This window comes from Protopterus annectens, chromosome 3.part0 (assembly GCF_019279795.1).
Source record: "Protopterus annectens isolate FY-2018-M chromosome 3.part0, PAN1.0, whole genome shotgun sequence".
Lineage (NCBI taxonomy): Eukaryota > Metazoa > Chordata > Ceratodontiformes > Protopteridae > Protopterus > Protopterus annectens.
The window spans coordinates 487,901,053-487,928,134 of NC_056731.1; the positions used below are offsets into that span (position 1 = coordinate 487,901,053).

Here is a 27,082-nt window from a genome sequence, read left to right on the forward strand (position 1 = left end):
AAACATACAGGACACCAACACAGACTATATTGCAGCTACACTACACTGCACATACACTACTATCTATCCACTTACCCTAACCCAGACCCTAACCCTAAGGTCTGTCACTATCGCACACTCACCTCACCTGTGCCCTAACCCTAACTCACTTAACCCGCCCCTAACCCCAAATTCTGTCACTATCGCACAATCACCTCACCCGCACCCTAACCCTAACTCACTTAACCCACCCCTAACCCTAACATCCATCGCACACTCACCTCACCTGTGCCCTAACCCTAACTCACTTAACCCGCCCCTAACCTCAAATTCTGTCACTATCGCACAATCACCTCACCCGCACCCTAACCCTAACTCACTTAACCCGCCCCTAACCCTAACATCCATCACAATCGCACACTTACCTGACCTGCTTCCTACCCCGAATGTCCGCACAATCACACATCAGTGTTGGTGTCCTGTATGTTTTTCAGTATTATGCGATTCAGGATTATGAGTTTTCAGGATTTTGAGCTTTCAGGATTTTGTGTTCAGGATTTTGAGATTCAGGATTTTGAGCTTTCAGGATTTTAAAGGTGACCCATACATATATATATATATATACACAGACGTATATGTATTATATAATACAATAGTAATAAATGGTTATAGTATGAATTTTGTTGAGAATTACTTCTGCTACTTCTATTTATGTGGGCCTCACTCTCATGACTGAAACACAGCAGGTCTGTGAAAATTCCAGCATAACCCACTGTATATTATTGGTGTATATGACAATTGCATCTATGAATAGTAAACTGCAGTTAAGAAGTGTTACTCTTGTCATATTTTCTCATACCCATTTAGTATGTATCAGTTACAGAAATAAAAGTTTGTCAGTCATACAATCACTATTATATTTTTCACCTTGTGAGCACACAGATTATATAACTTTGGCCATTTTCAGGCAAGGGTGATGCTCCCAAAATTGCAAGAGAATCTTCAGTTTGTCTGTGTTGCTGTGAGATGCACAATTTGTATTGGCAAATGTACTTTTCTTCAAAGGTAATGGACAGGGTAAGCTGGGGAAGGCACAGCTGTTTTTCTCTACCAATGAATCACCACATGGAATGACATGTCAAATACAACCCAGCAGAGGTTATGAGATTTATACTACCTTCAGCATTTTCTGTACATCAGGCAAAGAGGTGAGTCTTTGAAAGAAATTTATTTAAACCTTGTAGAGCTAAGCTAGCATGAACTGGTATTATGCCAGTTCAGTCATGAATAACACAAGAGCCGTACTGAAAGGTCTGCTGTGCATTGTGCTTTCTTAACTGTATAACTAACAATTATTGTTGACACTCTTTGTTCCTGTTGCCTGTTGGTCATCAACCCCCAATGACCAATAGGTCCATTCATACCCCATCACTGGGTAAGGGTCAGCCAGGAAGGGTCATTAGACTAACAGGTATCAGGAGTGGTTTGAGGTTTTTCTTCTTATGCACTGACATCTTCTGTGTGCAAATGGTCTGTTAGTGGAGCAGAAGGGGAATGTGCTATGGGCTGAATGCAGTGGAAATGCCAAAGGCGGGCCGACCCTCTTCCCTAGGCATGGAAGATGATTTCCACAGTCTCCACCATATAAATTACACCTCCCTGTGGGTTTATTGAGCACCTTCAGTCCCCCCACCCAAGAGAGGTGAATGGGTCACTTCCCTTGATTCTCCTCCCTCCCATCCTGACTCCTCCAGTGCTGAACCTACTATCAAACTCTGTCACCTGGGTTCCAGTGAGGACTCCATCCCTCTGCCCTACAGGACTAGGTTACAACTACCTATATAATGTTACTGTGCCTGTTCACTGTGACTATACTGTCACATATATGACACTGGGTCTACTTCAATTCATTGATTCCCATTTCATCGAAATTCCATTTCACTGAAAGTTCATTACGTCGACAAGCATTTTAGGTGGGGGGCTTCGCCCCCCACACCCCCCCTACTATATATATCAACTCCAGGGTCGCACAACATTGGGGAAGGGGGCAAATGCTTGTTGATGTAATGAACTTTCAGTGAAATGAAATTTCGACGAAATGGGATTCAATGAATTGAAGTAGACCCATGACACTATATATGTGTTACTGTGACAGAAAAAAAAGGAAAACAAAAAAACACACAGCCCTCTTTGCAGTCATGTTCTCAGAGGTGTAAATTGTGCATATTTCCAGTGTTCATAAGGGTATGTTGTGATTCTTCTAGTAGCTGAGGGTTATCCCACTTCCAATAGCACACCCTTTGTCTGTAAAATCACTTAGTGAATTCTTGTGGATATCTGTCCAGTCTATTGGTTACCAGTCCCTGTCTGACTCACCTTTCCTTTCTTATGTATCACAGGACTCCTACATGTATTCTTACAACAAGTATGGGGATATTTAAGCTCTGCATCTAATATCACTAACAATAAATTCTGATAAAGTACTTCTGTTGATTGAAAGTTTGAATAATAGGTATTATATCACCTCTCTGGTCCAGTGTGTTTGTGTTTTTCTGTTACTGGACCAGCATTTCATGTCTTAATTTTTTTCTGCCATTTATTCTTAAAGTGGCTAGCAATCAGTAAGGGCATGAACATTCCCATACCTTTTTTTGTTTCTGATCAAATACAAATACCTTTTCACATCTGTTTACTAATGGTCATATAGAAGTTGAAAGATTATGTCAGCCAAAGGCTGAGGTAATGGGTATCAGATATCAACCTTTAACCAGGGAGTCATATAAGGAATTACTGTAAAGTTTCACTAAACATCCAAAAGGAATGTTTCATATGCAAAGGCTAGTGTATATGTTCATGTGTGTGGATGATGGGTGGTACCACTTAGAAAGTTACAATATATCTTTGTACTGACCATAGAAGTAAAAAAGTGGCTGCGGTGGTGCAGTGGTTAGCATTGCTGCCTCACAGCAAGAGGTTCTTCAGTTCGATTCTCGGCTGGGGTGCCTTCTGTGCGGACTCTGCATGTTCTCCCAGTGGTCATGTGGGTTTCCTCCATGTGCTCCAGTTTCCTCCCACATCCCAAAGACATGCTGTAGGTGGATTAGACACTCTAAATTGGTCCTAGGCATGAGTGTGTGCATGTGTGTGCCTTCTGTGGAAGGTTGGGCACTGGGCTGGCAACTCGAAACCGTAAAACTCCACTGCCAATCATGAGCAGACAGGTGATCTACTGTGGCAACCCTAAACCAGGAAAAGCTGAAAGAAGAGGAGAAGGTTAACACCTGTACTACACCTCAAGCAACTCATAGCCCTTCAAAACCCACATCATCAACACCCACACACAGCAACACTAAACCCACATATGCGGAGGCCCTTAACATTAACCTGCCCAAGCAACAAGGACCTCTGAAGCTGAAAAACAAACCAACACCAATCACAACCAAAGTGACACATATATCACAACACCAGTGTGCCACCCAACAACAGCCCCTAAGGCAAAACAATGTACCCAACACTTTAGTCATAGGTGACTCTATAGTCAGGCACATTGATGTCCCACTCACCAGGCTGAACAAGGAGAAAATTACAGTCAGCTGCCTGTCGGGTGCCAGGATTCACCACATAATGCATGCACTCAAGTCACTCCACAACAAGTACAAATACAATTCTGTCATTGTCCATGCTGGAGTAAATGACTTGAGACGTACCTCTCTGGACTACATGAAAAGAGACATAGAAGAGCTCTTGGATCATGTGGCCCAGGCAGGTATGACCTTAGCCCTGAGTAGCATCCTGCCTTCGCCCAGAATGATACCACAGTATAAGGACAAAATGATTGACTTCAACAATTGGCTAAGCTTCTGGTGTCATTCAAAGGGGATTCAATATCTGTCTGCCTGGGAAGACATGATCGACAAACCAGGATACTTTGCCAGAGATGGTCTGCACCTGTCACCCCTGGGATTCAGGTTACTGGCTAAAGCTCTTGCCACTGCTATAGTGCCTTTTTTAGGCAAGGTTCAAAGGATAAAACCACCACCGTAACAGATACAAGCATGCAAAATCTGAAGGTAATGCTACTCAATGCTAGAAGTCTAAACCTCAAAATGCACTCTCTCGAGGCTCTTCTAAAAATGGAGAACATTGATATCTGTGCAATAACTGAGACCTGGTTCAAGGCTCCAGAGAGCATCCGTGCAATACCAGGCTACAACTCCTACCACACTTTTCGGCCACAAAACCAAGACCGAAACACTAAAGCTGGAGGAGTGTCCATATTCACACCTCCAGGCTAGTTGCCCAACACAATGCGTCTGAAATTCTCCGGGTGCAACTAACACTAGGTAAGACTGCAATCCAAATTGTAGCTTGCTACAGATCCCCCACCATGCCCCAAGATTCTCACTACACCTTTCTAAACATACTGGAAAATATTAAGATACAACCAAACACCCTAATACTGGGTGATTTCAACTACACTGCCATTAACTGAGAAAACTACTCAGGTACCAACTCCTTTTCCCAACGGTTTTTGGAATTCATAAATTCCAACACCCTGGATCAACTAATCCTTGTCCCACCAGGGGCTCCAATATCCGAGACCTGGTCATTACCAACATGGGAGATAGATGCTCCACACCAGTGGTCCCCCCCCTCATTGGTCAGGTCTGACCATAAGCAAATCACCCTTGACATCCACATCCCACCAACCTCCTTAAAAACTTCTCCAAAGCCAACTTCATGCTACTGAAGTCAGAAGTGACAAACTTCATGACACCCATGCAGATGGGATCTGAAAGTTCGACTGCAGAATCCTACACTAAGGCACTGTATGAGCACATCCACTCGTGCATGAATCATGCCATCTCAAATAGAACCAAGATGCTCTTCTCCAAAAAAAGGAAGCCAATTTGGTGGTCCCCTGCTTTAAACAAACTATACAACAGAAGGAAGAAACTGTTGCAGAAAAGAGGAAAATCCCAGGATGCAAAAAACTCCCTCACCAGCCTCAGTAAGAAGCTGAGATCCCTCATAAAATCCTCAAAAGCTAGTTACGAAACTAAAATTGTCAAAGATTCCAAAGACAACCACAAGGCATTCTATCATTATGTCAAGAATCTAAATGGCAATGCTCAGATCTGCTCTGAGCTACAACAGAATGGCATTAAATATACTGATCCCAAGGATATTGCCAATATCCTGTCAGATCTATTTAGTGCCAACTTCACCCCCCTCTCATCCCCTAAAGGGCCCATCTCAATACCAAAAGATTGCCAAATTCCAGTAATCACGGCCACACAGGTAGAAATTGCACTCTCCAAAGCTAAGAATACAGTATCCATGGAACCAGATGACATTTCAGGCTGTGTACTACATGAACTACAAAATGAACTGGCACCTCACCTAAGTGTCATGTTTAATCATAGCCTCACCTCAGGCTTCGTGCCCACTAAGTGGCGCACAGCTACAGTTATCCCACGTCACAAGGGGGGATCCACCTTGGATCCCAGGAACTATCATCCCATCAGTCTGACAAGCCTGATCTGCAAGGGCATGGAATGCATTATCATGGAACTTATAAACAAAGACATTGGCAACCTTCAAACACTGGACCCCACCCAGTTTGGGTTTGTGAAGGTCCGATCTTGTCTCCTGAATCTGATTGACTTCTTCGAATCAGTCTCCAGAGCTATGGACGAGGGTAAGGCGGTCCACACAGCCTATCTGGACCTCGCCAAGGCCTTCGATACCATCCCACACTCTGGAATCATAGATAAACTTACTAAGCTGGGCATAAATCCCTACGTCCCTCGATGGGTTACCAACTGGCTTACTGACAGAACCCAGACTGTAAAAGTAGCCAACTCCAAATTCAGCTCCAGACAAGTGACAAGTGGAGTACCTCAGGGTTCAGTCCTGGGACCTCTCTTGTTTGGCATCTACTTCTCTGAAGTACAGGCCAACACTAAGGGACTCTGGCTAACAAAGTTCACTGATGACTGCAAACTGGAAGTCATTATTGAATCCCCAAATGATGTGCATATTCTACAAAAGGGCCTTACAGAAACAGATGCCTGGTGCCTGAGCCATGGGCTCAAGCTTAATGCCAAGAAATGTATAGTTATCCCCTTTGGGAAAAAACATGTACCCATGAATTACCACATAGGTGACAGTACAGTAAACATCGAACATGTGATGAGAGACATAGGGACACAGGTGGACAGTGGTCTCACTTTTGATAATCACATCACCACAATAGTCAGGAAATCCTTCCATGTGGCACTCCTCATCACTAAGGGCTTTTCATCCAGAAAAATGGAGGTCATTGTCCCACTGTACTCATCCCTCATTAGACCTATTATAGAGTATAATGCCCCATTTGGTATGTACCTCACAAGACATCTGCAACAGCTGGAAAGGCCACAGAAATACCTCACTGAAAGAATCACAGGCCTAAAGCAGATGCCATATGCTGACCATCTAAAAAAACTATGGCATATCGTCTACTCAGAGGTGATCTCTGCTTAACATACAAGGCCATGTCAAACCCTGAGCTGTTGGACATGTTCCACTTAAAGAAATCCCAATCCCTCAGAGCCACATGCTCCAAGGATCTAAACCTTGTCATCACAATGAACAAAACATGCTGGAGGGATAGGCTCCTGACCTAGAGACTCCCCATACTCTGGAATAGACTGCCCATACATGTCAAGCAGACCGCCTCCTTGGCCCTCTTCAAAAGTAACCTTGATGATTGGATGGGAGATAGGAAATTCACCCCGGGGATCATGTCAGTCGTCCTGCTAGACAGGAGTCCAGAGAAGTAAATATTGTGAGAAGAAATATCCAGGGAATTGTTATGGCTAGGCTTGTATAGGCCCTAGGGCTGATAGCCTAGTACCAACTTATGAACCTATGAAGACTGACCATAGAAGTAAAAGATGAGTGTAGCCACTGCATTGTATGGGGGTTGAGTACTTATGGATTTCTATCAAATGCCTTTCAGTAAAAGAAAAATACCTGAAAAAACTACTTTCAACAATTTTTGAGATTGTACTCTTCCCCACTGTTGAGTGATCTTGGAATTAGTATATATATGTTGGGGGTGCAGGGTGCTTGCCCCTGCAAAAAAAAAAAAAACAAGATTTTAGTTGAAATTGCCAAACGTGTAAAGGGTTGTTTTGAATTAGCCAACATAGTTTTTACTGCTATATTGTTTTCTAGCAAATGGCATTTGATGTAAATATGTTCAGCAGAGGAACCTTAGTCCACTCAGTTATATCACTGATGACTATAACTGCACATGTTGACAGAAAGAAATGTAAAAAAGACAAAACTGGTGTGCATATAATATGCAAAATAACTAGTAACAATTAAACAAACAAAGCTCTGTTAACATTCTTGATGCAAAGAGAAATCTAAGACGTAGTAATATACTCATCATGGCTTCAAGTACAGGCTCTTAGCAACTTCTTTTAATGCATCCATTTGAATGCCAAGGCTGCTTATTGCAGCTCTGTGTTATCCAAGTCCTACAAACACAATTAGTGTTTTCAGTGGGGACACAAAGTTATCAGTCACATAGTGAAAACTGAAAGTCAGAAGAACAATTCTGATGTCTGTCTAACAAATACACTTACAGTTCTGCACTCTAATAGCCATTCTGTACTGTCCATAGGAGCACTGAGGCCACCTTGCTTGGTAGTTATTTTTCCAATGTCTTTGCGTATACTCTTTTCCTGTGTGGCTTCATACCTGGAGAAAAGTATATTTAAAACATGCTACATCCCTGAATATTGCTTAATGCAGACAAATGCTTGTTTGTGTTATATTGTAAGCTATGAAGCATTTTGTTTGGAGAGGCAGAGGATCCTGAAGTGAGGTGTGAGGGGCATATGATGATATGAAATATGTGCCGAGACAGAATTTTATTAAGATAGACATGCAGCCCAAGGAAAAAACAACATCTGGCCTGAGTCACCAGTTTGAGATATGGTTAAGGAGTACATGCCTATGTTGTGCACAGAAGGGAACAAACAGTAGGGTGTCACATATCAGATGGGAGGCGTGCTAAACTGGTCAAGAACAGAAATAAGTCAAGCCAACATCTGCTGACAAGCAACTGAAGGTATACAGTGTACAACTGGTAACACAGCAGGAGGTGACCTGACTTTTGAGAATACATTGGAGTGTTGGTGAGTGGTACTCTACCTGTCTGTGACACTGAATGAAAGGCAGAGATGCCAATGGTCTGTATTGAATCAGTACACCTACTGAATGAGCATGCTAATTGTAGATGCGTGGCCTCACAAATACTATGAAATGAGACAATTCCATGTCCATATAAATATGAACCACCACATCCGGCCACTTTTCAAAATTACTGTTTATTTATGTTTGTTTACCAGATGGTACACTGATCACTCTGGACCAATTTTAGGCTAAGCCTGGGTAAAATATTGAGCCTTGAGCATTCCAGCTGATACCATACCCCTGGACTAGTGAATATAGATGTAGATAACCTAGCTGGATATCGGTGACAGCATCATCAAGGTGGCTGTGAAGGACATGACAGAACTTCATAGTTTCTACCACATCCTGCAAGGCTTCAAGGTGAGATGGTGTAGAGAAGTTCTGCTGATATTGGCAATTGCACTGGGGTGTGGTGAGGTCCCAGAATTAACTAACTCTGTATCTGTGCTGATACTATTAACAAAATAAAATTAGATAGCTTCATAGGTGAGGAGGCATATGGCTATCAGGATGCAAACTTTTAGATGACTGTCATATAGACGTTGTCTTGTGAGCCAGTAACCATTGACTGTTGACTGTATAAAAAAGAAACACAACAGGCACAACAGCATAAATATATGACATGTTAGCAGTAATAAATAATGCATTCTGCAGCTATCAAAGCAAAATAAACAGGTGAACAGTGTAGTCACTATTGTGCAAGAATAACTTGCACACTTACAATACACAAATGCAAATATTTGTGCCAAGTGCTACTCATACTTGTGCAGCACAGCACAACAGCACTGCTTGCAGTAGTATTAGTTCAATGGGTAGAGCATGCCTGCAGTGCTATATCTCAGAACATTGCTCAGTGACAGGAAGGACGCCACAGGAATTGCATTCGTGGTCAGTGGTGAATATCATGTGGATGAGACAGTAGGGTGCATAGCATATTGGTTTGTGTGTTTATCATGCCTTTGTTATTCCGACACGGGTGAGCTATACCAATGTAAAAATGCATGTACTCACATGCAGATCTGGATCATTCTCATTACATCTAAGTAAACAACTGCAGCTCCTTCACTTTGCATTCCCGTCACAGAAATATGATTGCATGTTTTCAAAGACTGTAATGTACACTTCTCAGCATGCAGAGTAGCAGGGAAAGTAGACAGTGCTTTGTCTTTACAATGCTACGATACGCTTACGTACAAAAGCATAATATTAGGTATACTCCGGTATAATCCGGTAATACATCTGAAGTTCAACGTTAAAACCTATCATGAAGCAAAAAAGTACAGTACTGTAATATATTACATCCACCCTGTGCATCTGCATTTTTGGACAACAGTCCTCTGCAATTGCCTGTAACTGAAAAATACAATTATTGTCCCATAGTGTATGTACTGTCCCTTTATGACAGTAAGTTCTTTAATGGTTGAAAACTCCATATTAGACAGCCTGCCTGCTCTATGGAATTCTTACTCCACCAGTAGCCCAGGATCTCAAGGGATGCCCATGGCATAAATAACCCTCCATTCTGTGGCATCCCTCAGGCTACAGTGGACAGAATCATAACACTTACCACACGTCACAAAGTTGAGAGAGGCAGACCTTTGTGGAGAATTTTTAATTGAAGGCAAAACAATTCCTAATCCAACTGATCTTGTGTTTTTAAATCAGATGCAAATATGAAATAATCACATTAATGTGAATTTACATTTACTTCCAAATAGTATACAGAAGAATGTTAATGTGAAATAGCTGTCCAATATAAATACATGCTTTGTAAATCTTAGAATCTTAGTATCTGATATTATTTTGTAAGAGAGTTCTTATCTCGACTATTTTTTTTTTAAATGTTCTTGCTTCCTGCTTATAGTCTTGTTGCTTTTTATGTACACACACTGTGCTTTCTTTTAACATAAATCACTTTGCATTTGTTTGCTAGGATCTTCATTATAAATTTAGCTACAGCACTGGAAATTCAACTAAAATATTGTACCAAGGTCATGATATCCAATACTACTTCAAACTGCCTGCAGGTGACTCAAGTAACGGATACAAAGGTAAGAACAAGGAATAATCACAAAGCTCAAGGAAATATATAAAAAGCTACTAAAACAGATTTTTTGTTACAAAAGCTGTTTCATAGGGTCTGTACTACTACTACACCACTTAATGGGTCATCTAGAATGAGAAAGCTTTAGCCCATGTGTTGTTCTTTTGATACGGGAATAGCTGTGTGTAGTTTTTGTCAATAGAATATAATTAGTGGAAGGGAGGGTCTTGAGTTGTTTCAGTGCATAGCTCCATCTTTTTCCAGAAAATAAAAATACAGAAATTTCTTGGCAATCCATTTCTTATCTAAAGGTTTTGTTGGTCTGGTCAATATTAGCAGAAGTTCCTTTTGCAAGGAAGTAGTAAATGATACAGGCCAAACATTTAGAAAATGCAAAACATAGTTGGAGTCATTAGATGTATCAAAGCTGAAATTACTATACATGTTTTTTATGCAGAAAGTAGACTGAGTTGGGATTTCAACAAAATTAGAATTAGCTTTCCATGGTGGTGCAGCGGTTAGCGTTGCCACCTCACAGCAAGAGGTTCTCTGGTTCGATCCTCTGCTGGGCTGCCTTCTGTGCGGAGTCTGCATGTCCTCCCTGTGGTCACATGGGTTTCCTCCGGGTGCTCCGGTTTCCTCCCATATCCCAAAGACATGCTCTAGGTGAACTGGACACTCTAAATTGGCCCTAGATGTGACTGCGTGCATGTATGTACCTTTGGTGGAAGGTTGGGCGCCAGGCTGGCAACTCGACACCTTAAAATCTCCACTGTCAATCATGAGTGGACTGGTGATCCACTGTGGTGACCCCTAACCGGGAAAAGACGAAAGAAGAATTAGCTTTCCAGCACTGATTTTATTTAACTCATTCACTCCAATGGAGCTCAGGAACTTTGCACTGTAACTTCCAATGGGCAGAGCCTAAGCATTTTGACCGAATCAAATTATATCCTCACATTTCAAACAGTGCTCATATCTCTGGAACCACAGGGTTATGAAAGAAGTATAAATGGCAAACTCTTCAACACAAACTATTTTATAGTGGTAGTATTCATTAGGTTCTTGGTCTTAAACTGAATTTTATGTCACAGTAAACACAGTAACTATTATATGTATAATATGTTACAAACAACTTGCAATATCTCAGCAACCACTCAGGTTACACAAATACTGTCAATAACATTTTATTCATCTAGCTGAGAGCTTTCATATGATGCTAAGGACCTCTGTCTGTGTTGTTTGGTCATTGAGCTATTTAGAAAAATGTGAAAATTATATCTATATAAATTAATATCAATAAAACAACAGTTAATATCTATTTACCTGCACTAGACAGAGGTAAATTATTAATGCAGTTGAGTTTCCCATTGTGTAAGCTTTATAATGAAATCTTTTAAATCCTTGTACAAGGCAAGGTTTTGGAATTATTGATGCATATGTGAACAGACAATATTTGACTCCTAGAGGCGTCAGTAGGAGTTAACTGCAAATGCACCTTGAGGTATCACTCAGATGTAATGAGTTAATAGATCACTAGGATCATAGGAAGTTACAAGGCTAATGACCCTAGGACCTTTACAAGCCTAGCCAAGTTCTACCCTTGTTTCCATGATCAGCACTGATTGCTCCTGTCCAAGAGACACAGGTGGAACCCCTGGGGTGAATTTACGGCTACCTATCTAATCGTCCAGATTACATTTGAAGAGGGCCATTGAGATGTTCTGTTTGACATGAAGTGGGAGTCTGTTCCAAAGATGTGGTAACCTCTGGGAGACAAATCTGTCCCTCCAGCAGGTTCTATTAATGTCACATACCAGGTTAAGGTCTTTAGAGTGAGTAACTTGTGTGCCATTTGACTTGCGGATATGCAGCATTTCCAGTAATGCAGGGTCAGAGATTGCCTTATACACTAGGCAGAGATCACCTCTGAGGATTCTGTATGAAACAGAATAAAGTGACAGTGATTTCAACTGATCCATGTAGGACAGATGCTGAAGACCTTGAATTTTCCTTGTTAGGAACCTTTGTGGTCTCTCCAATTCTTGCAGATGCTTGGAAAGGTACATAACAAAACGGGCGTTGTGCTCAATTATTGGCCTGATGAGGGAAGAGTACAGGGAGGTTATAACTTCTTTTTTTTTGGGAGGCAATGCCCTTACTTATGAGTTGAGCAATATAAAATGCCCTTCTTACCACTCTGGAGACATGATGATCAAAGGTAAGGTTTCTGTCAAGCTGTGTGCCCAGGTATCTCACCACTGAGTGCATATTTAGGATGTTGCTATTGATGTGGTAGTTAGCAGGAACATCACTCTTACCAAAAGGGATGATAATACTTTTTTTTGCATTCAGGTTAAGACCACGACTTTGGCACCAATCATTTGTTTGCGTAAGACCTTCTTGTAGGATGTTGACATCATTTAGAGATACTATGACCGCTACCAGATTACAGTCGTCAGCAAACTTTGTCAGCCACAGACCTTTAGTTTTTGTTTGTACTTCATCAAAATAGATTCTGAACAGTAAAGGTCCCAGGACTGATCCCCATGTCCCTGTGGAACACCACTGGTTACGGATCTGCTATTGGAGGTGGATTCCCCTATTTTGACTGTATGGGTTCTATCAGTGAGCCAGTGAGTAACCCACCTAACAATATAAGGGTTGATACCTAGCTGGGTGAGTTTGTCAATGATACCTGAGTGTCAGAAGCCTTGGCTAAGTCTAGGTAGATGGTATGCACAGATTTCCCCTTGTTCAGGGCCTTGGTGATTGTCTCGATGAAGTCCACCAGATTTAACAGGCATGATGATGATGACTGCAAACTAGGAGCCATAATCGAAACTCCTAATGATGTGGACATCCTACATAAGGGCCTTACTGAGACAGATGCCTGGTGTCAAAGCCATGGCCTCAAGCTCAATGCCAAAAAGTGAATTGTCTTCCCCTTTGGTAAAAACTCTGTACCCATGAGCTACCGCATAGGTGGTAGTCTACTTAACACTGAAAGTGTGATAAGAGACCTTGGGACACAGGTGGACAGTAGTCTCTCCTTTGATAATCACATCACCACAGTAGTCAGAAAATCCTTCTATGTGGCACACTTCATCACAAAAGGTTTCTCATCCAGGAAAAAAGAGGTCATTGTTCCCCTCTACTCATCACTCATTAGACCCATTATAAAGTACAGCACCCCTTTTCCTATGTACCTCACAAGATATCTACAACAACTGGAAAGGCTGCGGAAATACCTCACAGAGAGGATTACTGGCCTCAAACAGATGCCCTACACAGACCGTCTCAAAAAACTCCAGCTTTATTCCGTCGCATATCGCCTACTCATAGGCGATCTCTGCCTAACATACAAAGCTATGTCAAACCCAGAGCTGTTGGACATGCTCCACTTAAAGAAATCCCAATCCCTCTGAGCTACATGCTCTAGGGACCTAAACATTGTCAACACAATAAACAGAACATGCTGGAGGGATAGATTCCTGTTCCGGAGACTTCCCATACTACCTATCTATATCAAACAAAGCTCCTCATTAGCAGTCTTCAAGAAAAATCTTGATGATTGGATGGGAAATAGGAAATTCACCCCGGGGATCACCTCTGTGGCTCTGCTCGACAGGGACACAGGAAAATAATTTTCTTGTGTGGTGAAAGCCAGGGTACCTTTTTGACTAGGCTTGTATAGGCCCTAGGGCCGATAGCGTAGTACCTACCTATGAACCTATCATCCTTCTTTGATAAATGCAAACTGAGGAGGGTCAAGTGTTTGGGAGATTACCTATATCTTTGTTGATAAGGTCCATGATGATGCACTCTATGGCCTTGCAGATAAGACTAGTCAGGCTAATAGGTCTATAGTTTCTGGGGTTACCTTTGTGCAAGGGGATAATGGTGACCATTTTCCATTCAGCTGGGATGAAGCCGATGCTTATACTATGATTGTACCCAATGGTGTTGCTAATTCTTGTTGGAGCCCATGTGGGATGCAGCCTGCGATGTTATCAGGTCCCATAGATGCTGTGTTTTTTGCCTTAGAGAGGGTGTTTATGACATGCTCTTTAGAGATACAAGGGAGGGGACAGGTGGTAGGGATGCCATGAGGTATGTGTGTGGATAGGGGAGTGAAGTTTTCACAGAACCTTTTGGCTAACAGGTTATCTCCATCTACAGACTCAGTATACGTGGTATCATTAACTACAAGTTTGGTGCAAATCTCGACCTTTCCCTTTAGATTATGGAAATAACTGAGGAATGCCTTATGGTTGTCCTTAGTTGAGGAAACTAATTTGGATTCATAGTTTCCTTTGAAGGACTTCATAAGAAGCCTTATTTGCTTGTTGCTGAGGAGGGAGTGTTTCCATTTTAGGGCCTGCTCTTTATTACTCTTAGACAGCAATTTCTTCATCTTATTATAAAGCCTGATAATGGCAGTTCTCCACCAGTCAGGTTTGCTCTTCCTTGAAGAGATTGTTATGGTCCTATCAGGTGTGGCTGAGTGATACAGTTATACAGGTGTTTGTATAAACCATCAGTGTAGAACTCGGCGTAGTTGTCAGTTCTGTCTGAGGGAGGAGGTACAATGAAGCTGAATGGAAATGGTCACCATTATCCCTTAGAATGACACCAGAAATTAAGCCAATTATCGAAGTCAAGCATTTTCTGTTTGCATTGAGACATCATCCTTGGTGAAGGTAAAATGCTGCTTAGACATACCTGCCTGAGAGACATAGTCCAAAAGTTCAGTCATATCTGTCTTCATATAGTCAAAAGAGGTACGTCTCAAGTCTTTCACACCAACATGAACTGTGATGGAGTCATAACATTACTTGATGTCGAGAGACTTGAGTGCATGTGTGATGTGGCAGATGCTGGCACCTGAAAGACAGCTGAATGTGACCTTATCCTTATCCAGCCTGGTGAGAGGGACATCTGTGTGTCTCACAATGGAGTCACCTATGACTAATATGTTTGGTTTTGTGTTTTGCCTTATGGGCTTGACAGGTGAGACACTGGTGCATGAGCTGTTATATATATTGTGCCCTGCAGAAGTATTATGTGTAATGTGCTTGTGTTAGTGTTTGGGAGGTCTCTGATGTTTAGGTATGTTTTTACTGGGGACCTCTGCATATGTTGGTATGTGTGATGTGGTTTTGGGTGGTGTAAGAGTTGAGGTGTGCATGTTGACAACCCGCTCATTGTCAGATGTACTGACTGGTGTGTATGAGAGCATGGATTCAATGTTCTTAATATAGTTTCATCTATCACATGTTGAGTTTGTGTGGACTAAGAGTAGAGGGTTTTATGTGTACATGAAGCAGTTGCTGCACTGCTTCAGGATGCCCATGTTGACCAAGCTGGCTGAAGAAACTGTTGGAAATTGTCTGTCCATAGGGATAGGTAAATTTATACAGTCAGAAACATGAAGAGATCAGTAAAAGAAGTCGCACTTAGGAATGCCTGTGGATGAGAGGTATGTTGGTACCTTTGAGGCTAGGCTTAGTGTTCCACTTGACTGTAGAGCAGGGTTGCAAGAAAAACTGGAGGGCTACAAGCAAAGTGCTAAGGGAAAATTCAACAAGCAAAACATTTGCGTCTATAACTGTCAAAGGCAACCACCGCTGAGCAGCAGTGAGCAATGGTGAGCTACATACAAGTGCATATCCGCTCAAATGTGGGGCTTAAATAAAGCAAGAAACTCAAACTAGCCAATAAGGACACACTCTTGGAGTTTCTAGTCCACTCTCCCTTGATTAGATGGGATCCAGACATCACTCTCCTCCCATAAGGGTGCAGAAGGGCCTTCTCCGACAAAGATAGCTTGAATTTGATACTCAAAAGTTACAAAACAGACTCAGGAACAGCAAACCTGGATCTGGGCTATGCTACAGCTGAACTAGTACAGTATACAGTACAGAGTAAAATGTGGCAAAAGAAACAGTTCAGACAATGCAATATAAGAGCAAAATCAGTCACTTATAGTTAGTTGGAAGCAATGGATGCCTCAGATCTTTCAGCATCTCTGTGAGGTGCTGGTCTTAGTACTCAATGTATAACAAACAGTCTAGATTCAACAAGTCTGAATCTAGCCTATGATATAAAATGCAGAAGTACTGGAAATTCAAAGTGCAGAAAATCACAGTCACAACAACAAAAACAGTTTAAAGCAGAGGTTCAGTAGAATGCTGTTCTCAAACTGCAATGTAGGCTTTAAAAATACTTACTTTTCAGCAGATTTCAATGGATGCCTTGGATTTAGTTTCAGTTCACTCCAGATCTCTGGCTAAAGTCACCAATCTCTGAGCAGTTGAGTAAACTGATCGCAAATCCGTACAAACATGACACTTAAATACAAGCAAAGTTAAATGATTTTAAACAAAGTAACCAAAGGGAAAGCCCATGACTAAGCTTGATTCCAGCAATCCCCAACTCAGATGGTCCTTGGCTGCACACTTCTACCACAAGGTTGCAGCGGTCTTAATGTAAGATGTCTAGTTTTAGTGTTCATATTATATCAAACAGTCTATAGAGTCAGTAAGCCTGAATCTAGCCTATGCTATAAAATGCAGAAGTACTAGAAATTCAAAGTGCAGAAAATTGCAGTCACGACCACAAAAAAAAAAAAAAAAAAAAAAAAAACATTTTAACTACAGCAGTAATTCAGTAGAACACTCCCACAAGAGTGTAGACGACAAACCTTCCTTGTGTGAAATAACTGGTCTGGAACCCAAGTGCCAAAACCAGAATAAAGACAATAAGCTTTCACCAGCAGTTCCCAGCTAAGAAGGGTGTAGGCCACAGTCTCCTGCAACAAGACTCTAGATCGCAAACCTTCCTAATATAAAATAATTGGCTTGGAGCCCAGTGCTTATACCAGATCTAAGACACTTTCAGAATAACAGACACAATAAGCCTTCAACCAGAAATTCCCAGCTTAGAATGGCGTAGCCTATCCTCTCCCACCAAAAGAGTTCAGACCACAAATCTTCCTAATGTAAAATAACTAGTTTGGAACCCAACTGCTTACACCAGAACAAAATCACTTAGAATAAGTTACAATAAGCCTTCATCAGTAATTCCCAGTTTAGAAGGGTATAGACTATGCTCTCCTGCCACAAGAGTCTCAACTAGAAACCTTCCTAATGTAAAATAACTGGTGTGGAGACCAAGTGATTGAACCAGAACTAAAGTACTTTCAGAATAACAGACAAAATAAGCCTTCAGCCATCAATTCCCAACTTAGAAGGATGTAGGCTATCCTGTCCTGCCTCAAAAGTCTGGACCACAAATCTTCCTAATGTAAAATAACTGGTTTGGAACCCAAGTGCTTAAACTGGAACAAAGACACTTAGAAGAACAGCCACAATAAGTCTTCAACCAGCAATTCCCAGCTCAGAAGGGCAGTGGCTACCATCTCCTCCCACAAGAGTGTAGACCACAAATATTCTTAATGTAAAATACCTGTCCTGAAGCTCAAGTGTTTAAATCAAAATTAAGAGGCTTAGAATAACAGTTACAATTTAATCAGGCTACTAACCAGCAATAATATATGCAGCAGAATAAATGTAATTGAACACATTTGGTCTTATTTAACCTAAAAGTATGTTCTTATAGTCTGTTCAGCAGTTATACTAGTCTCTTGCTATGCTTGTCATTCCTGTGTCTGACACCAAAGTTATAGTTCATCAGTTATATTTATGACACCCTAGGCAACACTTCTTTGGAGCACTTTTAGTGTTGATAAGATACCATAAGTTTAAGGACTCTGTGCCTTCCTAGTAGTTTACAAAATGCACACAGTTTGTAGCTTGTTTCATAAGAATTGTAAGAAATAAGAATCACAGGAAAATTCAGGATAACTGAGTCTACCAACCATTACACCTTGCTGTTATGCTCCCTAGTCTGTATCACCTCTCAGCCAGCCAAGCCCTGGGTGATTTTATGAACACTCATCCAATTTTCAAGGCCATTTTAAAGGAAGAATGTATAGCATACAGCTTGATCTGCAGAGAGAGTCAGTTCTAGAGGTGGAGGAGGTGCTGAATAATGAATCTTTCTTTCCACCTTGTTCTACTGATCTACTAAAGATTATTTATATCCATGGTTTGTGTATTTGTGGGACTGTTTGAGTTGTGAAGGTGCAAGAGCTCTGAGACAACTGTATCCCTAATTACACAGAGGCATAAGTCTGCACTGAGAAGTATATATGTTACAGAGAAAAGGAACAGTGCTTCTAGTCTTTTATGTTAGATTATGGTTTTAGGCTGTGATCTCAGTTAGGAACCTCTGAGGGTCTTTGTAGTTGTTTGGTATGTCTAGTGAGGTATATCCCAAGTGAGATGCTGTATTCTAGAATTAGCCTAAGCAGTGCTGAATGGTGCAGCGGTTAGCATTGTCACCTCACAGCAAGAGGTTCTCCCATTCGATTCTCAGCTGGAGTGCCTTCTGTGTGGAGTCTGCATGTCCTCCCCATGGTCAAGTGATGTTAAAGGCATGCAAGTAGGTGCGTGCGTGAATGGATGTGCCTTCCTTGAAGGTTGGTCGTCAGGCTGGCAACTCGGAACCATAAAAATCCACTGCCAATCATTAGCAGACCAGAGTTCCGCTGTGGTGACCCTAACTGGGAAAAGCCAAAAGACATTACTAGTGCTGAATATGAAGGTACTATGACCCCTTTTGAGCTGGATGATTTTCCTTTGGCATTTAGCTCAGTCAAGTGAAAAGACTTCATGGCAAATGTTATGTGGTGATCAAAGGAGAGGGAATTACCACCCCTATGTCCCAAGGTCTCTAATTACATTTTCATTTTGAAGTGGGTATTAGCTGTGTTATATGCTGGGGGAGGGGAGAGGAGCTAATTACCAAATACAACAATGCAGAACGTTTTAACATTTAATCTGATCCCATATTGTACACCATAAATATATAAGTCTTATTCCAGCTGGAAAGCTTGGTTATCAGAAATAGATCTGAGAGTGACTCCCAGCTTGCACTCACTATATCTTACTGAACCATAGGTGTTGGTCCTTGGTCTGCAGGTCGACAAACTAAATACTGAATAAAAGTGGTCCTAGTATTGAGCCCTGCAGAGCTCCACTGGTTACCTTCATACTCTCTGCTACTGCCACCCTCACCACGTACGTTCTATCTTTTAATCAACTGGCTCTCCATCTTGCACCATAGGGATCTATTCATAATATACTTACTTTACTAATTATACTGGCATGTGGGATGGTAACAAATGCCTTGGCTGAATAAAGGTAAGCCATGTTGACAGTGTGACTACTGTCTACATCTTGTGATACTTTTTCAAATACGTTCACCAGATTCATTAGACAAGAACTACCACTTACAAAGCCAACTTGTTTGGGCCTTGCCTGATGAGATTTTACATTCAGTTATAATATGTTGTTCTTGCAGATGAAAGTTATCAAGCTGATGGTCCTATATTTCTTGGGGTCCATAGTGGGACCACACATATGAACTGGCATCATTACTACCATGCCTCCATACTTCAGGGACTGATTCTGTTGTTAGGCTCAGGATAAATAGTTTGAGTGACTCCCCTGTTTATTCTCCGGACCCATATAGGAAGTGTTTTTGATCTTAGTCAGCACTTTTAGTACGTTCTTTAGTAACAGGTTCATAGATCAGTTTATAGCTCAGAACTAGGCTAACTGCCCTTGTGGGCCATTTTAAGCCTAGTCAGTTATCCCATTTTAGAATCAAACCCCACTATTTCTGTTTGTAAGGGAACAACTTTAACCATGATCCCAACCCCTAATGACTGGGGGGGGGGAGATTCAGGGAGAGAAGGGAAGATAGTGTTCTCTGTTGTAAAATTCACACTGAATTAATTTGCAAGGATAGTAGCAATATCCAGAAGCTCTGAGTAGATGGTGCCAGTTTATAAAAGTTCAGTGCAATGTTGTGTGTTGTCTCTTAGTCTTCCTAGCATAACTAAGAAGGATTTGTAATTGTTCTTGGCTTCAGATGCTAACCCATGTTCACTGTCCGCATAAGAAAATTTTGTAGTAGCTTTTACATTTTTTTTCTTTTATTAGAGATTTTAGACCAACAGGGTGTTTTGCTTTTTAAATTTCTCATTATATTTGAATCAGAATGAAACTACCTGTTCTAGGGTTCGAAACATCTTTTGCCAACTTGTCTAATGAGGAAATATATTGGCTGATTTTCCATAAGTGAATTTCAAAACTTTATAACACATTTGATGAGATTTATGCTTTTAAAATCTTTGAACTCTGATATTTTGGTTTCAGTAGTTACTTTATGTGTTGGGCAAGTGTTTACTTGCTCTGAGAAAAAATGGTAATATGTCGTTCGGTGTTGTGGGATTTGTGATTTAGTAGTAGATCTCTCTCTCTGTATATATATATATATATATATATATATATATATATATATATATATATATATATATATATATTTATATGTGTGTGTGTGTGTGTGTGTGTGTGTATGTTTGTTATGTTCTTCATAGTATTCCACTAGTTGACTTGTGTTAGTTACTGTTGCCTTTTAGATAAGTGATCTTTCGGAGTGTGTTGTTGTAGCACTTATTTCTATATCTGGTGTATTTGCTAGTGTTTTGACTGTCATAATTATGGAGAAGAAAAGGCTAGATTTACATAGTGTGTTGCATGCAGACACAAATTGCTGCCGCAAGATGCGCTGTGCTTACTGTTTGAACATGGCCCATTAAGAAACAGACTGTCAAGCCTCTGCAGCTTTTGGGGCATGGGCCATCAATGAATATAGGGCCAAATTTGTCATAAAAGAGATGCTCCCACTTTCAGTGACCTCTTCATCCACTTCCTGTCCTAGAAAGAGATCCAGGAAGAGGAAGAATGGTACCGGGACAATGTATGTCCCACTCCAAGGAATGAGGGAACCACAAATGGTCCTATTTGTCCACTGATGCTCAACTGGAGCCAGTGGTGACCTTTGGCACCTCCAGCTCTGACTCCAGTGGGTCTGATGGCTCCTGTTTAGTCCTATTCTCCTCTCTTGGTAGTACCAGAGGCATCCAACTGTCCTGCTCTCAGCATCTCCAGTCTTTTCCTTCTAAAGGACCATTCAGCCTAGGTTGTATTCCTGTTTTTGTCCTATCATCCTATCATGCCAGCAGAAGTCTGTCCAGGTCCATTCCCTTCCCTGCCCTGGGTCCAAGGTTTTCCTGTTCAGATCTGTTTCTTGGATCTGACTCCCATAAGAAAGTTTTCTAAGCCACTGTTTGTGGCATTTTCTGCCTGGTTTGCCAGGTCAGTTAGGTGCATCAAACCATTAGATTTGAAGCAGCTGATGCAAACCTTTCTTCAGACCAAGATACAACTAGGCATCTTCTCAGCATTCTCCACCCCTTTGCCTGAGGTCTTGGCTCCAACCATTGTTCTTCCACCAGTGGTCCCTTTGGCTCCAAGGTTTATGGGTCTGGCCATGCTTCCCTTCCCCTGTCTGCTCTGACTGCTTAGCTACCTTAAGCATCAACTTTTTCCTTGCTTTTTTTGACTCTGGTATTGTCAGAGCCAGGCATACTTCAGTGCCATAGCTCCGGGGTTGGGTTTGACTTTCTGAGTTACAGAATTTTGCCTGCCCCTGGGGCCTTTGGCCCTTGTCAATTCATCTCCAGTCTTGGCATCAGAGCCAGTTGTCAGCACCAGATACTGGTGTCTTGCTTGAGTCCTCAGATCTGAGGAGTGGTGGGTCTGGCCTCCAGGCTATGGCCTCAGCTTTGATGCATCTAGACTTCTGAATTTGTACCAGCTGGTTCCAGAGTAGCCTACTTCTTCTGGTTCCTATACTTCCCTGCATTCAGAGTCCTCCATTTCTTCTGTGCCACCTCCTGATCCTTCTGTCAAGGACATAGTAAGAGAAAGTGCAAGAGTAAGTACTTGGATTTCCCTGACAAATCTCTCACCGGGGACACCAGTACCTAACAGAGAGTATCAGACTCTGGACCACTTGGGAAAGTGCATGTTGTCCAGCAACCTTCATGTTGTATGTGCTCAATTACCTTGCCTATTTAACAAGCCTTCAGTGAGACCTGGTAGCTGAAATATCAAAGGCTGTGAAGATTCAGAAGCCTCTGAAGACACAGAAGCCTACAGTAGCTCAGTTGTTGACCATGCAATCTATTACAAACATCTCAAAAAGATTGTTGTCCAATTTGGATAATAGGATATCCTGTGCAGCAGGCAGTGGCATCATCATACACTGTCACACTTACATGCGCTTGTGTAATTTTGAGGACTACTTTAAAGCATCCTTTGTCAATACTACATTTGAAAGTTCTTCCCTTTTTTGGCCTAAAGGTCAGGGAGACATTAACTTGGAGCAAACTGGATGGGAAGACTCTGTCTGTCATCAGAGTGCATTATGCCACTCCTCAGTTATCCTATTCTAGGAATCAGATGGGGGATAAGTGCCTCTTTTTTCGTAAAGTGCAATATCCTTTCCAGGACAGAAAGAAGAGATAACCATAATGGATGCTGCTCACACAGCATAGGCAGTCCAGAAAACCAGGGCTTCTGTGGAGCTTTCCCTGGGAGGCCTTTTCAGTGCTCCTGAATGGTTACCTGTCTGCCATACTCTGGAGGTAGTCAGTAATTGGCTTTCCATCCAAAAACTTGGGAAGCCATCACCTGAGATACATGGGCATTGAGAGTCATCCCCACAGGCTATGTAATTCACTTTTTATTTACTCCAAAGGATTAACAAAAATCTCTTTCAGACATGCCATCCTAGCAGAGCAGGTTCACAACAATTGAAATCCAGAAACTGCTGGCCAACCGACGTCATCCAAGAAGTCCTACCAGACCAGTAAGAATCCAGGTTCTATTCCAGATTCTATTTTGATACCAATGAAAAACAAAGAACTCAGGCCATTTCAGGATCTTGGCAAACTGAACTATTTCATCAAATAGACCAAATTCTGGATAATCACAATGCAGTCCATTTCACCTCTCCTGAGGAAGACTGCTGAATGTGCTTAGTCATATAAAGATAGCAAGTCACTCCAGGAGATTGGTCAAGATTTGAGGCCAGTCTTTGCATCAGTATATTGAAGATGCAGGCCATCCTCCTAATGTTGCAGGCTATTCATGACCTTCTCCCCAAGCATGTAATTGTCATCCAAACAGACAAGAAGTCTGTGGTTTGTTATCTGAACAAGCAAGGAAGAACTCATTCCTATCCCCTATGTCAAAAGGTCATGAGGGTTTGGCAATGAATAATGCCCTCCCAATAGTTTCTGAATGCAATACACATCACAGAGAAATCCAACATTCTGGCAGACAGTGTATGCAGGATCATCCTTCTGCCTTATAAGTCGTCCATGAACCCAAACGTAGTGGCTCAAATATTCAGCCACTGGGGTAGTCCCTGCTATGATCTATTTACCTCATCATTCAACATAAAGTGCAGCAGCTTCTATGACCTAATCCCTCCCAAAGTACAGTCACAAATGAATGATTTCAATACTTGGCCGACGGGTCACCTGTACAGCTACTCCCAACAGTCTAGATAATCAAGTTTCTTCAGAAGGCAGCCAATTGCAGGGTGATGGTTATCCTCATTGCCTCCTCCTGGCCCCAGCAAGCTTGGTTCCCATTTCTCTGGCCTCACCTGCATCACCTTCTCTGGGTACTGGATCCACTGTTGGATTTAATTTTCCATCTGGCATGGCTACCTATTGCAAACCTCTGTTCCCCCAAACTATCTTCTAATGATGGTCAGGAATCCCAGACTCTCTGACAAAGTTATTCATATTCTTTATTGTCCCCCAAAAAAACTTCCATAGATTTATAATAGCAAGTGGACGTGTTTTGATGTTTGAGTTTCTTCTAAAGGCTTGTATCCTTTTTCAGCTCCTTTGAATGCCATTCTGGACTTCTTGGCTGGTCTCTTTCATTCTGGTTTGAGTTATTCCACCATAAGGGTACAATTGGCTGCTATTTCCAATTTCCATATTGGCAGAGATAATACAATTTTGGCAGCTCTTAAGTTATATAACGCCTTCCTGATGGGTACTTTTTTGTTGCATCTACCTATTTCAGCTCCCATATCTCCTTGGGATCTTCTGCTGATACTGCAGGTGCTTACTTGACCTCCTTATGAACCTTTAGCCATGTTATCCTTAAGGCATTGTCATGGAAGACCTATTTTCTAGTGGCTGTTATTTTCATCCGAAGGATATCTGAGATTCAAGCACTCTCATCCATACCTCCTTACCTGATTTTCAATAAGGTCAGATTTAACCTTAGAACAAATCTTTTCTATCTGCCCAACACCACTTCAGAATTTTCCTTGAATCCGTCCATCCGCTTACCAGTCTCCTTTCTAAATTTCAATGAGAAGGGAGACTATTTGTTTCATTGTTTGGACGTGCATGGACAACTCAAGTTCTACTTTGATAGGACTAAAAGCTTTAGGAAATCTAACTGAATGTTTGTTTCCTTTTCTATGCTGAGAATATGAAAGCCTGTTTCTGAGGGTACCCTATCCAAATAGCTATTCAACTGTACCTGCTGTGTGTACTGTTTGAAGGGAATGTCCTTACCTTTGAATCCTAGAGGGCATTCTATTAGAGTAGTGACTACCTCTACCACCTTTTTCTCTCAGGCCTCTGTTTCTGATATTTGTGCTGCAGCTATCTGGTCTAGTACTTCTCCCTTTGTCTCCCATTGCAAACTGGATATTCAGTGTAGGTCAAGAACTCTATTTGGTTCCACCAATTTGCAGAATGTCCTCTCTACAGGACTCCCTGGGGTTTTCTCTAACTGGGGACTCTGTCCCACAGGTTGAAGCTGGATGGACTCTGTCCCACAGGTTGATCCCCGGATGTGTGCTCCACGAACTCAATGAGGAATTAAACCCGCAGTTAGGGCAGCTGTTTAATCTTAGCCTCACCTCAGGATACGTGCCTAAGGAGTGGCATACGGCAACTGTTGTCCCACTTCACAAAGGCGGTGCCTCCACCGACCCTGGAAATTACCATCCCATCAGCTTGACAAGCTTGATCTGCAAAGCTATGGAGAGGATCATAATGGAACTCATAAATAAAGACATAGGAGACTTGCAGACTTTGGATCTGACCCAGTTTGGCTTTGTCAAAGGCAGATCATGCCTTTTAAACATGGTTGACTTTTTCGAAACAGTCACCAAGGCCATTGATGAGGGAAAGGCAGTCCACACAGCCTACCTCGACCTGGCAAAGGCTTTCGACACAATACCCCACTCAGGTATCATTGAAAAACTCATCAGCTTAAATGTAAACCCATACATCACAAGATGGGTTGCAAACTGGCTAAGTGACAGAACCCACAGGGTCAGAGTTGCTGGCGCCATGTCAGACTCAAAGCCTGTCACAAGTGGTGTCCCACAGGGCTCAGTCCTGGGCCCTCTCCTGTTGGGCATCTACTTTTCAGAAGTACAAGCAAACACAGGAGGATTATGGCTGACAAAATTTGCAGATGACTGCAAACTGGGCACCATAGTTGAGAACACATCTGACACAGATATCCTTCAGAAGGGTCTTATAGAAACGGATAACTGGTGCCAGAGCCATGGCCTAAAGTTAAACACCAAAAAATGCATAGTCATACCCTTCGGGAAAAACAAGGTTACCCCTAGCTACCATATAGGTGGCAACCCACTAAGCACAGAAGAGGTTATCAGGGATCTGGGGACCCAGGTTGACAGTAACCTTTCATTTGACACTCACGTTACCAAAGTAGTTAGGAAGACCTTCTACATTGCCCACCTGATCATGAAGGGATTCACATCTAGATCAAGGGAAGTCATCGTCCCCTGTACTCATCACTCATCAGACCAATGATTGAGTACAATGCCCCATTCGGAATGTATCTGACATGACACCTGCAGCAACTGGAAAGGCCCCAAAAGTTCCTCACCAAAAGGATAAAGGGTCTCAAAAATATGTCCTATGCTGCCCGACTGAAGGAACTCCAGCTCTATTCAGTCGCTTACCGTCTGCTCAGAGGTGACCTGTGCCTGACATACAAGGCCACGTCCAACCCAGAATTGATGAACATGCTTCACCTCAAAAAATCTAGATCCCTCAGAACTACAAGGGCGGGAGACTTAAACCTTGACACGGTTATTAATAGGACGTGCTGGAGGGACAGATTCATCACCCAGAGACTCCCTATGCTGTGGAACAAAATCCCGGTACATGTGAGGCAGAGCACCTTGCTGGCTTTGTTCAAGAGAAATCTTGACCAATGGATGGGAGATCGCAGATATACCCCAGGGATTATCTCAGTGTCACTGCTTGACAGAGGCACAGCAAAATAATGGGCATAGTATCCTCCAAACTAAAGGGGTGGTGAAAGCTACAAAACTCTGGGCTAGGCTTATAAATGCCCTTGGGCAGATAGCCTAGTATGAACCTATGAACCTATGAACCTAAAAGACATCATGTGCCCACTATAGTTTTTTATACATTCAAAATCTTTTATTAACATTGCACACTGTAGTTTCTGTTGTAAATCTGACTAGGATAATATGGAAAGAAATGAGGCGTTCTATTGCCATCTGGTGACTATTACTAAACAGTTACTGCCTTAATCACACAGAGTCTGAAATTATGATTTTGCTGGTCTCACCCTCAGGTCCAATAGATGTACTGTTGCCTATAATACTGCCCTGTAATTGCTAACCAAGCGGTAGGGGTAAATTGCTGTAGTGCTTTTTACTCTGCTATACAACCACTCCTCTAATTCTCTTTCACTCACATTCTGCACCACCCAACCCCCC

The 27,082-nt window shown here is 41.9% G+C and overlaps 1 protein-coding gene across 1 annotated transcript in view; it reads left to right on the forward strand.

Annotated features, from left to right (window-relative positions):
* Positions 1-27,082, forward strand: part of PKD1L1 (polycystin 1 like 1, transient receptor potential channel interacting) — a 1,345,235-nt gene that overhangs the window by 434,835 nt on the left and 883,318 nt on the right. Inside the window, exons 18-19 of the mRNA XM_044065604.1 lie at positions 1,045-1,187; positions 10,166-10,283. Coding sequence (XP_043921539.1) covers positions 1,045-1,187; positions 10,166-10,283 — 261 coding nt within the window. The remainder of the gene's footprint in view (positions 1-1,044; positions 1,188-10,165; positions 10,284-27,082) is intronic.